This window comes from Sinocyclocheilus rhinocerous, unplaced genomic scaffold, assembly GCF_001515625.1.
Source record: "Sinocyclocheilus rhinocerous isolate Xijiao unplaced genomic scaffold, SAMN03320098_v1.1 scaffold427, whole genome shotgun sequence".
Classification (NCBI taxonomy): domain Eukaryota; kingdom Metazoa; phylum Chordata; class Actinopteri; order Cypriniformes; family Cyprinidae; genus Sinocyclocheilus; species Sinocyclocheilus rhinocerous.
The window spans coordinates 359,335-374,684 of NW_015662011.1; the positions used below are offsets into that span (position 1 = coordinate 359,335).

Genomic DNA, 15,350 nt, shown 5'->3' on the forward strand with positions numbered 1-15,350 from the left:
GCAAATCATTCTTTTGACATTTAATATTTAAGTGTAATGGTACTTCGGAAACTTAATAGTCATATATTTTACACCTTTATTCATGATGCTGCTCACATGCCTTCAAGGCTTCCACTAAAAAGCATTACTATTAAAACTTTTTCATTCATTTTCACAAACCGAGTGAAGAGTCAAACTTGCTGTCTGTATTAATCAATGCCCATAGACATTAAAATAGAAAGTAATCCATGATATACTGTACCTTAAATGTGCTTGTGTGAGCTTAGAGACACTTAAAAATAAAGACAGGAAGCACTGGCATGTTTATATAAAAATGAAATCTTTTTTTAATGGTGTATTTGACGATTCATTGTTGAAATGATGAGAAAAATACCCAGAGCAGATGATATGGATGTGTTGAATAAATGCACCCGGGAGCAGAGCTCAGGGATTCGCTAGTGCTGCTCTCGCACGCTTACAAACACACATTCTTTCATTAAGAGTTGAAGTCGATTTGCTAGACTCACATAAGTCCAGAAACACACTCTAGAGGAGTAGGTGAATGCAAATGCCCCTATAGCTTCATTTTAGAGACTGTTCTGAAAACAGTCAGAATACAATTGATAATGCAACTCAGATGTGTTTTGCATTCTTAGCATTACCACAAGGGGCGCTATAGCAAGCTTTAGCATAGTTTTCTCTTTCAGGTCAACTATACCGTCATGGCTGAGCAACAGTTTGAAGAGAATCTAGCTAAGTCAAAGTTAAACCATCTATAGCTAGTTACCTGAATAACAACGGTTTAATGGCACAGACATTTGAAGGTGACTCTGTCGACCCCTTGAGTTTTGACTATAGAGTATGTTTCTGGCCTAACATTTGACAGTCGGATGCAGTGACCATTTTTAAAGCACACCAATACTCTATTCTGATTGGCTGGATGCCATTGTTGAATTAAGACTGAGAAATTGGTCACCGAACTATTTTGCAATGAGACCAACAATTACTACAACCCACTGAGGGTTTCCTTTAAGAGCATATCAGCTGAAGGGAATGACAGCATCGCATTAAGATATTAATAAAGGGCTGCCTTCATAGAGATCATACATGTGTTATGTGGATCGTTCATGAGAAGACGTTTGTTCCTGAATAACATAACATAACACTCTAGGTTTGGTTAAATATGCAGTAAGTGAAGAGTAGTCTGTCTTTATGGTTACTGAGCAAACAAATTCCCATTGCAGAGCATTAAGTCAAAACGTCCATCATAACACCTTAAGAGTCAGTTAAACAGAAAGGACACATTTCCAGTGGGGTAATTCTTCCTGATACCTTATTCACATACTGTTTACTCTGAAACTCACACTCGCACACATTCGTACAGAAAAAAGTAACACCCAAACATGCTTGCATACTTAAAACAGTCATCCTGCTCAGAATCTCAAACACACACAGTCATCCTCCATCCACCCGCATACTAAATAATAGTATTAAGTAGTCTCTGGGAATTGGGAATGGTGGTGACATTTATAAAGGCTGCGTTTGCTGCTTCTTCATTCTGCTCTTGCGTTTCACAAGCTCTGTCTTTCACACACACTTACACACAAACTCTACGACGCTCCTGTTATTGACTGACACACAGGCGTCATTACCGAGTCAATCGCATTTAGAGTGCACGACTTCGCTTAGAAACGCAGAGCCCATTCTTACTAAGTGTAAAATAAGACACAGTTTCCTCTTTGGATCTCCACCAGGTTCCCGCTTCAGCTACCAAGAAATTGGGTTATTCATGTCGGCCAATAACATCACGCAAGACATTTGTCAGATCGGACAAACGAAACGCCTCTTAACATTCGGTAAGGTTATATTAGTACACTTAGCTCACGGGATTTTCGCATACAGTATGCTGAAAGCTTAAATAATGGCTATGGTCCACGTTTTGTCTGTCCGTCCATCGGAATTTGCAACCGACGTGCAAATACACACGAAAAAGGACTACAGAACACACCTTTTCAAGTCTTCACTGATTATGAAAAGCTAATAAATTGCATCCAATAAGTGTTAGGCAGCTCTGTTGGTCTCAGTGCTGTGAGTTTTACCTCATTGAGGGACGAAAAATCCCTTTTAAAAATAATTAAAAGAAATAAGACCATAACAAACTAAAAAATAAAGAGACAGACCGTTATCGTCACAAATTCATGGCTGAAATGGCAGCAGACATTTAAGCAAATACCTCTATACAATTTCATTCGATTCATTCTTTTAAAATCTGCAGTGAATATAATTCCGATAATTTTTATGTATGTTTTTTTTTTTCCTTCCGTGGGCGAATGTGCCAGTAGAAGTCTTCACCTCTTAGTTTTAAGTTCAGGCTCAGTGCTTTAAGTTAGTCAGTCATTTCTGACCGTCTTCGCAGTAGCGACGAAGAGCATCCCGCATTTTGAGTCCTTCCTCTCCGAGACGTCCGCAGGATATCCTGGAGCACAACAGATGGGGGGAGGGGCGTATTTGATGGTGGCACTAAAGTTCTGTCTCTTTCTCGTTCGCGGTGCTCCTCTCCCGCTTGATTTGACCTGGGGATCACAGCCTTTTCCTCCTCGTCAACCTGTATTTTCCATCCCCCTCCCCCCAGCACTGCTACCAGCGGTTGAGGATGTGATTCATGTAGTCCTCCGTGGGTAATCGGGACGCCTCGGACTCCGGCACGTCATCCCTGAAAGCAGGATCGGAGCTGGGCCCCCGACGAAAGTGGAAGAGGGGCTGGTTCTTTAGGCGCTGCTCTCTTCGCTCGAGTTGTCGCTTGTACATGTAGCGCTGCTGAAAAAGATCCCTGGCGTAGTCGTACAACTGCATGTCCAGGTCGTTGAGCTCCTCGATCCGCTGCACCGTGTCGTTGTCCAGGTCCACGCCGGCGGCCCGCGTGCTGTTGTACTGCATGAAGGGCCGGATGAACTTGAGGTGGAAGGTCCGTTCGAACAAGTACTGCGTTTTGCGCTGAAACTCGGTCAAGCCGAAGAAGGCCATGTCTCGTAGGTTCTTCTTGGCTGACTCGAGTAGCACCTGCGCGCGCTTCTTCTCCGGGATAAAGGACATGTTGTAGCAGCCCACCAGGCTGAGGTCGGCCAGCATGCGCACCTGTCGGTTATTCGCCAGGTTGTACGGACAGTCCATGAACTGTTGTAATGTGCAGCCCGACCAATCGGTGCCCTCGTAGCAGGGGGGCAGCTCCTCTGGTGTCGGCGTTCGCCCGTCGCACATGTGCAGGGAGGTTTTCCACGTGGCCCCGCGCTGGACGTGTCTCCACTCACTTAGGTACCGAGACACGGGGTCCCGTAACAGGGTAATGTAGTAGAACTTCCTGTAGGATGACAAGAAACAGAAATTATTAGGACATGGGTAAACAGGGAATTTTTCCAGTTTGTCCATTTCGGGTGATATCTGGTATTTATCATCTAGAGACACTCGTGAAAACGTGTCATCAAAACAATTTTGAATTTTTGAATGGTTTTTAACACATAACCAAATAGATTTTTTTGGTGTGGTTCACAATGACTAATTGACCTATATCTTCTGAAAGGGAAGTCGAAACTTAAAGTGTTAATTCGCCCAAAAATGAAAATTCTGTCGTTAATTACTCACCCTCATGTCGTTCCAAACCCGTAAGACCTTCGTTCATCTTCGGAACACAAATTAAGATATTTATGATGGAATCTAAGAGATCTCTGACCCTCCATAGACAGCAATGATATTACCACGATCAAAGCACAGAAACGTAGTAAGGACATCGGTAAAATAATCCATGTGACATCAGGGGTTCAACCGTAATTTTACGAAGCTACGAGAATACTTTTTGTGCGCAAAGAAAACAATATTAACATAATTTATTCAGCAATTCTTCTCCCCGAGTTACCGTCTTCCGCCATTTTGGAGAGTACCCCAGAACGTAATAAATGTAATGAGCATTGTTTACGTTCAGTAGACTGCGCGCGCATGCTGAACGTAAACAACGCTCATTTCAAGTATTCACGGAACTTCGTAAAATTACGGTTGAACCCCTGGTGTCACATGGACTATTTTACCGATGTCCTTACTACGTTTCTGTGCATTGATCGTGGTAATATCCTTGCTGTCTATGGAGGGTCAGAGATCTCTTAGATTCCATCAAAAATATCCTAATTTGTGTTCCGAAGATGAACGAAGGTCTTGCAGGTTTGACACGACATGAGGGTGAGTAATTAATGACAGAATTTTCATTTTTGGGTGAACTATCCCTTTAAGACAACTTCTTACAGACAGACAACATAACATTCTGAAGATACATGTCAAATTTCACCCATGGGGGGGTGCCACAACTACAAAAACCCTCATGATTACTATGCAAAAATGTAATTGTGAAACATTTAAAAATTAACATTTGATGTACATTATCAATCATACAAATGAACAATAATGTCAATCAAAATTCAGCAAACAAAAAACTAATTTCTCAAAGTTAACATGAAATCAGTTTTTTAATTGAATTTTGCAGTGTTTATTATAAAAGATCTAACTGTGCACATTTTTTTAAATCAATGTGTCTTTTTGTAATCTTTGTACATTTCCCCGTTTTATATTTTTTTCTTGTTCAAGAAGCCATTTCGCTCAGATACATGGAACAATAGAGAAGAAAATATGATGACAATTTCCGTTCCATGCCAAACTAAAAGCCAGTAACTAACTGTCATGATGCTGACTGTCCAATTTTGTGAGAATTGGCCACAAGGTGGTAAAATATTAAATGCATTTATGTTTCTGCTTTTACATTTCTGTCAGAAACCTTTTGTAACAGGAAAAAAAAAAACTTTTCGAATGCATCAATAATGTGGACCTAAATTTGAATAATTGTAAAACAACAAAATTCATATAAATTACTGCCAATATTTGCTATAAGCAATGTTCCCGTTATTTACTTGTTCAATATATGTTAGTTATCCAGGGTTTAAAAAAATAAATAAATAAAAAAATCTAGTCAACTAATCGTTTAGACAGCCCACTAACTAGTCGATTAGTTTTGCACATTCTTACAAGGAAAATAACTTTGAATTGTAACAGCTGGGACAGAATATTGCTGACACGACTGTGTCTTTAACATTTTCTGCACATGACATTTTTTATGGGTTTTTATTGGCTCATTAAAACGCAAGAAGTGTGTAAAACATTTTTTTCTCATAAACCTGAACTCCAGCTACATTATTCACATCATAAATATCTGTATTGCAGTAAAGGACCAACAGCAGCCTCATGGTAATCTTTTACTGGTAGGTAAGAATTATAATATCCTCGCCTCCAGCTTAAAAATAATTTCAGCGGAAACCAGTCGTAAAGGGGAAGTGAACTGTAGAGCTCTTGATTCTGATATGCTTCAGTGAGACTTCATAATGCAGATGAAAAGAGCATAACATGTCCCACAACACCTCTCTTCCATTCTGAACCTGCACTCCAACACCAAATTAGTGAATTCTTGGATGCGTCCCTCTTGTGCACTTGAGCGTACGTGGTGCAGAATGAATCAGACATTAGTGTAGCGAACGGCGGGGACTTATTTATTTTAACAGCTCTGCTGGAGATGCATAAATGTATTCATCTGTGAAAGACAGGACTGAAAACGGCAACAAGTCAACCAGAAGCTCACACATTATGTACAGCACTGATCCTGAGGGTAAATGAACAGAAAATTCAACTAATTCATCAGTAGTACATTCAGTTTGTTTTCTAGTAAAAACATCTTTAAATATGCTTAAAATAACATTGCCATAAGATATTAAAGTAGTATTGTGTTAAATTCAAGCTAAGCTATGAGCATTATGCACAGTGATGACCCTGAGGGTAAACACACAGGCAAAAAAATCTCTTTCAAACACAAATCCCTATTTCTAATCAGTATCCTCAAAGTGTTTTCTATACAAAACATCTAAACATCCTTGAAGTTGCATATATTAAGATAATGAAATAATATTCAGAGTTAAAGTACATGCACAACTTTGACCCCTAGGTTAAATGTAAAGAACAAAAGCCTTTGTTGCTTCAATTTATTACACCCTAGGTTGAAAACAAAAGTCAGATTAATTTTTTTATTATTATTATTTTTCTATCAGTATTTTTTCGCAACAAACAATCTTCACATTTATAAACACTCCATCACTACTGTCTGGCACTTGTGACTTCTGCTCAAAGATTCAGTGTTTATTCTCTCACACACGGTTCGATATCCTACAGTGTGTCAGAGCCACTCCTGTGGAGAAGACAGTGTTGAACACACTTCCAACACACTCTTTCTTTGTGAACGTCACTCTATTCTTGTTCTGTTAGCTTTCAGCTGTCATCGTGTGATGTCTGTTCATACACAGATCTGTCCCAGACAGATGACAGAGTTGGAAAAGCATGCAAAAAAGGACCAGAAAAAATAAGAAAACAGACAGCAGTAAAAGACTGGATCTTGAATCATGTTGAACAACAATACAGTTTTTTTTTTGTTTATTTTTTTTAGAAATAATAATAATAATAATAATTTATTTTATTTAAAAAAAAAATGTTTAATGTCATACTGGTCTACGTCTAAAGCCACACTCCTCTGGGGCATCGCTGGCTCGTGAGCGGCTTACTAACATGCAGTTCACATCACGGCCACTCGGTGGTGATATACACAGAATTCTCAAGGATCTTTGTGTAACTAAGATGTGCTTGCATATGCTACCATTAAACACAAATTTAGAGCCTCGGTATCAGTCACATTTAACTACACTCCACTCAAGCAGGATTTCTAAGGGAAACTAATCAGCTAGACTGGTGTAGAAACTACATGTAAGAAACAGAGAAGAGACAGGGAAAGCTTTGATGGCTATTTTACTATTTTATACTTAATACTTTTGAAATAATAATGCCTATTAGATAGATAGATAGATAGATAGATAGATAGATAGATGTACACAAAAAATTATAATATATAATAAAGTAAGAAGCCTAAGTACGTAAATAAATAAATAATTCTTCTTCTTCTTAATTTTTTTTAATAAAAATAAAGAAAAATCAAAATATGTTGATTTGATTTCTATTTTCCATTTCAAAAGATTTTTTTATTTAAAATGTATGAATTATCAAAAAAAAAAGAAAGAAAAAAAAAAAAGAAAAAAAAAAGGAAACCAAACCAGCTAGACTGTTTTAAGAAAGTAGAACGACAAAAATCACAATAATATATTTTGAAACTGTTTAGGCCCAATATGTGAGAAACAGAGTAGAGAGGCAATTAGAGCAAGAAAAGAGGGGAAAGGATAATGATGGGTCGGGGTCATTGTCATTGTCCTAGTAGTGCAACAGGGAAAAATGACAGAAAATTGCTGGCACAAGCATATCATGACACCACACGCAAACTAAACAAGACTTTTCCTGTAGCAAGGTCCTTCCTGCATATCCACGGAAAAACAGCAAAATCAGGGTCACACCACCACATACACACATACTGCAGGGACCTACAATATATACTCTTTCTATATTTATATATTATATTTATAATATATAGGGACTGGTTACAAATTGCACATCATCAATGTCATGTGTCATCGCCACTGAAGAGACAAAAATACTGGAGCATCATTTGGGAGGGTAATTCAATAAACGTGATAGATTTAATGCAGCTATGATTTGTTCAGCTAAAAGAAGAATGTATGACTGCAGTAATTATTTCAATCATAAAATCATTTTCCTAAACACTTGCTATGGTAGTGTATTTGTTTGTGTGTATTTTTGTGCCCAAATGGGAGAAGGCGGATGCGGGTGCTATCCATTAATATCAGCACCAGTTCTCTGCTGTATCGTAAATCTGACTGTGAGGGAATCTGGGGAAATCTGAGTCTCTCTGCAAAGCGTCATTTGAAATTTATGAGCAATTTCCTCAGTCACAAAAACAAACACCTGGAGGGAAGCAGTGCGGCAGAGTCACAACTCACCACAAAACACCCTTGCTCTACATCACTCAACCTCATACTGCTTCACTTCATCATTACAGTGGCCAAATCATGTTAAAGACAAGTACCAGAACAGGTACAGTTAAGTAGGCCCCATGATTTCCACGATGCGGCAAAGGCGCAATCCAGTCATAAAAATGGAATTTACTGTATGACACGGAATGTCACGGAATATTTTGGATAGATACATCAAAAGGTTACAATCAAAATGCGATTTTGATTACCGTCTATGAACATTAAGCCGCAAAAATACTATTTAAATATGAATACGCATGTTCTGCGTGTCTCTGTGTGAATGAATGGCGCAGACGCGCAGTTTCGTTTACTACACACATACTGAAGCGTACGTGTTTTCAGCCTCTGCCGCCTCAATATATGAGTACATGAACACATGAACATAATCTCTAGAACTGCTCTGAGAGTCACTTCATGAGCATTTTACCGTTTCTTTTGAGTAAAACTATCGTCATATATACAAACAGAAACTTAAAGTTCTTCACAGCAACCCCTCAAAATAAAAGTTTGGTTTAACTTGAAGAAACTGTGACAGAAAAATATGACTTAATGTAATGGTAGTACTACTACTGCTAATAAAGTTATTATTGAAACATTATTTTTAAATAAATACCAGAATAGGCCTATATTTAGCAGAATAATGTAAATACACAGCACAGTATTTCTGAAAGAAAAAATAAATAAAATAATAAATTATTTGGTATAAAATCAATTAAATAGAGATGCTTTTGGTTATCAAAATTTAATGAAACCATTCAAATGGAACCCAGAAAATGAATGGAAAACAGCATGTGGTCAAAATAAAACTGAAATTGAGAAAAGAAAAAAAAAAAAAACGTTTCATAGGGCCTTAAAAATTAAATTTTTGTTCAACTTTTAATAAATTGCTGTTGAATATTGAACATTTCATGATTTCAATTCATTAGACATGCTTTTTGATTAATACAATTTAATTTAACCATTAAAACAGTCTAGTCTAGAAAAATAAAATCAGCACATCCTGGTTAAGTAATAAGGGACTTGAATGCTATGGAGAAACTCAAAAATAAATGATCTGAGTGAATGCTAGGTGGAATGCTAGCCCAATTCCACGTCCCTAAATATGGTTCTGATCCCTTCTTCAATATAAATCTATGGAACTATTACATACACTTTATTGTCCATCACTGTGTAAAACATTATTCCAAAGTGGAATACTTAGAGTCAAATGTTTGTTCAAATCTCTAACCACAGGTATGAGCAATTATAACAGTGCTGATTACCTTAGCAAACACCTCTAATTAAAATCTATTAATACATGCTGTACTCATCTTCAGGGAATCTACTTTAGCAACTAAATGTGTTTTGGTAGCACTTCACTAGCAGCATAATTTAGTAGTTCAACATGGATCACCATACCCAACATCTGAAGCCCATCTTATTTCTCAGAGACCTGTCATGGTAATTGCCATTATTGCGATTTATGCAGATTATTGCTGATCGAGTCACTTCAGTTCAAAACCTGCTTAGAAAATGAATGCAAATGTAAATCTATTGACCTCTTTCACTGTGTTATCCGCCATGTCAACTCGAACGCCAATCCTCGTAAAAGTGAAAACTGCATCTTCAGCTGTACCAAACCCCATGACGATAACAAGTCATAAGATGCGCCATATGAGGACATGCTTCTACCACTGAAACACAATCAATCCCAGAGCCGATCTGCATGTAAAATCACTGCTGGGGATAATTAATGTCTGTGAGGAAGACTGTGATTAGATTAAGAAGAAGCTGTTTAATGATGTGTATAGTTCTGAACTGTCACTTGGTTTGGAAATGGCTAAGGGCCATTCGGTCCTTCAGTGCGTCATGCTCAAGATAATGGTCTGTCACATGAGACAAAACATGAACTGGTGGATCATATATATATATATATATATATATATATATATACACACACACACACACATATATAATTTTAATTAAAAATATATATAATCTTTTTATAACATTGTCTTTACTGACACTTTTGATCAATTTATTGCATCTCTGCTAAATAAAATGATTAATTTCTTTCAATAATAATAAAAAATGAACTGACCCAATCGTTTGAACTGTAGCATATACAGAAATCCCAGCTACTGTATCTCTCAGGACTTATTCAGTTTTCCAAGTTCACACACATACACACACACACACACACACACCAAAATGAGTGATGCCTTTAATCAGACCTCTACACATCCTCTCCAAGACCGAAGCCCTGAAGGGTGGAAAAATTTAAGGGATTTTGGGAATGTTATTAAAACAAGAGAACATTCATCCATACATCTTTTCTTTTTTTGTCAGCTGCTCTCGCTCTGTCTCTGTAGGTTTAACAAAGTCGCTCACCTCAGGCTTGTCTGGATATGTAATAACAGCATGTATGAAAACGTTTCTGTACTGCAGGGCAGAAATCTCTCTCTCTACATCCCTCTCTCTCTCTCTCTCTTTCTGGCAGTCCCAACTCAAGCCCTGAGCTAATTAGGATGTGCTGATTTATTAGGCTGCAATAATTAGCTTTTGTGATGTAAATGAAGCTCCCATTGGTCTGAAATTGATTAGCCACTGTCTGTCCCTGGGGACGAGGCGGCGCAGCGTTCCGGATTGAGAGCCACCACTTGCGTCCATCTCTCTCACTCAGACTCAGACTCTCAATGTTTGTAATCAAATACGATAATGGACTTCAGTGAAGTGCTGTAAAAAGAAAACTATCGATGTCTAAACAACTAGACATTTCTCTCCACTCTGAAATGATACAATGGTACAGCCTAGGAAATATAATGGAGAGAATATATATATATAATATTTGCATAAATGCATACATGTAAATATCATGTCAAGAACCCATATACAAATACAACTGTCATAGGAATCTGAGATACTGCATAAAGATATGCGTCTAAGAGAGATGCAGAGAGTACAATGAGAGAGCGTCTGTTGCTTTCCTGTCTGGAGAGGAAAGGCTTTTTTGAGTTCTCCTGAGGATGGAACAGGCACTTCTTCGACTCAACCAACCCCTGACCCCAAACCTGAGAGCATGTCTGTGACTTTTATTTCATGTCTCTCTGGATTGAAGCCTGAAAATACAGTCAGTATAACCATACTGCAATAGGCAGAATTCCCTATACTGATTATCCAGTCAGAAATGAGAAAAGTAGCGTTGTGAATGCTGTCCCAAACCTGATACTGTGTTTAAATCTAAGGCAGGGGGATAATGTATTCTTTAAGGATTCAAATTCGAATGTTTGCCCTATGATGAGTACAAGACATTTTGTTGCTTATCTGGCATCTCTTTCTGTTTCATTACACCCCGCCCACTGTAAAATCTGAAACCTGATTGGTCCAGAAATTCACTTCTACAAATTGTACATTTAGTGCTTGTTGCTGGAAACCCGTTAGATCAAAAGTAGATCAAATAAAAATAAAACTATAAAACTAAATATTTGAACTAATATTTGCATCTGCTATGCATTTTTGTATTTATTAGAGTAGCACGCTGTTAGCTTAGCTTAGTAACATCGTACCGGCAAACTCATCATATAGAGCTCAACATTAAACTTTTTCAGCTGCCTTAGTTCTAAAAAAGGTAATTGCGACTCACACTTCAGACCTTTTTGTTTATTTCTGAGTATATATCTCACAAGACTTTTTTCTTGCAATTCTTAGAAAGTGGGAAGTAAGAATTGCCATATAAACTCAGAATTGTGAATAAAAAGTCAGAATTGACTGTTCGCAAAGACCCGCCCCTCCTTAGTCACTGTTGCCATCTCCGACAAACATTGCCTCTCTCACGCTACACATCATGTTCTCACGCAGGGAAAAATAGGCTACATCACAGAGCAAAGAGGAAACTGACAACACAGCGAAAGAGAAGGTTACTTCTGGTATGAAACAAGGTCTCAGTACTCTCAGCTTTCAAATTTTGTCATTTTGAAAGAAATTCAAACAATAAATACCATTTTGTGGCTCTTTAATGTGTCGTGACAGATCACTGTATTGCCTCAGTTCAAACACGTGAACTGATCGTCTTTTCAAATTTACGTAAAGCACGAAATGAACATGGATAAACATCAGAAAGTATTTTAATTCAACCGCGGAACACACCATTTTTCAAGTTTAAGTCCACCGAAGTTAATCTAATCTCCTGTCTGATTTGTGGTTAAGGCTAGAAGGGATAACGTTACAGCTGCGGCTACTGGGCATGTGCATTTACATATTTTCCGAGCCAACAATAATGTGAAACCTATGAAAATGGTTTGAAAAAGCACATGGCGCCCTAGTTTCATCACTTTAGAGTGTCGCAATGACCGTCTTTTTGCAGTAGAGGACCTGTCATAGTTTAATGAGTGGAAAAGATGACATGAATCGATGCGAGGTTAGCTGCATTGAAAACAGATGAACACACATGTGCATATACAGCTCTCGATTGGATTGAAGTTCACGGGATTTTGTCAACAGAATGATAGAGTTACCCTGTTTTAACATGGATTTCTATGGAGACCGGCCGTAGCTGTCGGGCAAGATGGCGGATAGCAGCGGCGGCACATAATATCCGCATTCTGAATGGTCAAATCGCCTGTCAATCAAGCTCCCTGCGAAAGGTCAATTGTCAAATAAAGAGTTAACTTTTTATAAAAAAACAGAATTGTGAGATGTAAACAGAATTCTTAAGAAAAAAGTAAAAATTGCTAGAATTGTGACGTAAACTCAAATTGTGAGGAAAAAACTCAGAATTATTTGATTATATCTTGCAATTCTGAAAAGTGAGAAGTAGCAAGAAAAAAAAAATAGCAATTACATTTTCACCCCGTTTTTTATCCCATGGCAGAAATAAGAGTCCATAAAAACTGGTGGAATATTCCTCACTTTGAGCCTCCCAAAAAACAACTGTGGAAAAATATACAGCCTGTCTCTAGGTTCACAATGAATTAACTCACTATTGGCAGGTGTGGCAAAATATTCACTGTGGACCCTGGATACACCGCAACTCTAGGTCTGTTTCCTGAGCACCTGGTCTTGATAAGTGTTGGCTGGTGGATGGTGTTTTAGTCAGCGCTGCGATTTGTTTGAACAGGTTGGGTGTATTGATATTTTTACCCCAGTGACTGATGATGCAGATGCTCTATTGGCCGAACACAACGAAGTAAATCACGGCTCACAGCTGTGCCGCAAACTCCTCAACCTCTGGCTCAGAGGAATGACATCAGAGAGTGACAAGTTAAGACAGATTAACTGTAGGATACACACGTACACACCCATGACATGCACACAGACACAGAATTCTGGGAAAACTTCTGTATCTAGGGCTCAAGCACATTCACACTGACCCATGTTGCATCAGACCAGTGGAATGTTTTGAATGGAAGCAACTGTGAGTTCAGCTCAATGTAAACGTCCTGCTGACTGCCAAATATTCCAGAGTTGTTAAGAAGTCTTTCCGAACTGCTGTCGCCACAGGGATCAGGATTCACAATCTTCAAACAAACGCACACTACAGAGAGTTTGAATTCATGACAAAAAATGTAAGGAAAATAAACCATGCTTCAATTGTCTTACAACTAAACACAGCCGGAAACTCATTATGGTTTGAATAGCAATGTCAAAGCAGTTGGAATTCTTTCTTGCTGGACTTTACTTTTCTTTTCCTCAAAATAATCTGCAGTATTTAAAACGTGGTTCATCCTCTGCCAATATAATACCGAAGACCAACTTTTTTTAAAAGTGAAAAAAAAAAGTTCAGAATATAAAAAATACACTACTGTTCAGAAGTTTGGTGTCATTAAGAAAAAAAAAAAATTATAATTAAAATGATCAAAAGTGCCAGTAAAGATATTGTTAATGTTACAAAAGATATACATTTCAAATAAATGCTGTTCTTTTGAACTTTCTATTCATCAAAAAATCCCTAAAAAAGTACACAGTTTCCAAAAAAATATTAAGGAGCATATTAATATTAAAATATTAAGCTTTCAACATTGATAACAAGAAATGCTTCTCCATATCAGAATAATCTCTAAAGGATAATTTGACACTTAAGACTGAAGTAATGGACAGGAATAAATTACATTTTTAAATGTATTAAAATAGAAAACAATAACAATAATACTGTTTTTACTGTATTTTTTATCAAATATATGTAGCCTTATATATATTATTATATCTAATGTATATATATATATATATATATATAGTCGGTGCTGCGATTTGTTTGAACAGGTTGGGTGTATTGATATTTTTACCCCAGTGACTGATGATGCAGATGCTCTATTGGCCGAACACAACGAAGTAAATCACGGCTCACAGCTGTGCCGCAAACTCCTCAACCTCTGGCTCAGAGGAATGACATCAGAGAGTGACAAGTTAAGACAGATTAACTGTAGGATACACACGTACACACCCATGACATGCACACAGACACAGAATTCTGGGAAAACTTCTGTATCTAGGGCTCAAGCACATTCACACTGACCCATGTTGCATCAGACCAGTGGAATGTTTTGAATGGAAGCAACTGTGAGTTCAGCTCAATGTAAACGTCCTGCTGACTGCCAAATATTCCAGAGTTGTTAAGAAGTCTTTCCGAACTGCTGTCGCCACAGGGATCAGGATTCACAATCTTCAAACAAACGCACACTACAGAGAGTTTGAATTCATGACAAAAAATGTAAGGAAAATAAACCATGCTTCAATTGTCTTACAACTAAACACAGCCGGAAACTCATTATGGTTTGAATAGCAATGTCAAAGCAGTTGGAATTCTTTCTTGCTGGACTTTACTTTTCTTTTCCTCAAAATAATCTGCAGTATTTAAAACGTGGTTCATCCTCTGCCAATATAATACCGAAGACCAACTTTTTTTAAAAGTGAAAAAAAAAGGTTCAGAATATAAAAAATACACTACTGTTCAGAAGTTTGGTGTCATTAAGAAAAAAAAACAATTATAATTAAAATGATCAAAAGTGCCAGTAAAGATATTGTTAATGTTACAAAAGATATACATTTCAAATAAATGCTGTTCTTTTGAACTTTCTATTCATCAAAAAATCCCTAAAAAAGTACACAGTTTCCAAAAAAATATTAAGGAGCATATTAATATTAAAATATTAAGCTTTCAACATTGATAACAAGAAATGCTTCTCCATATCAGAATAATCTCTAAAGGATAATTTGACACTTAAGACTGAAGTAATGGACAGGAATAAATTACATTTTTAAATGTATTAAAATAGAAAACAATAACAATAATACTGTTTTTACTGTATTTTTTATCAAATATATGTAGCCTTATATATATTATTATATCTAATGTATATATATATATATATATATATATAT

The 15,350-nt window shown here is 37.2% G+C and overlaps 1 protein-coding gene across 1 annotated transcript in view; it reads right to left on the reverse strand.

Moving 5' to 3' along the window:
• Positions 1-306: 306 nt before the first annotated feature.
• hs6st1a (heparan sulfate 6-O-sulfotransferase 1a) overlaps positions 307-15,350 on the reverse strand; it is a 145,568-nt gene continuing 130,524 nt past the window's right edge. Inside the window, exon 2 of the mRNA XM_016537177.1 lies at positions 307-3,337. Coding sequence (XP_016392663.1) covers positions 2,617-3,337 — 721 coding nt within the window. The 3' untranslated portion in view covers positions 307-2,616. The remainder of the gene's footprint in view (positions 3,338-15,350) is intronic.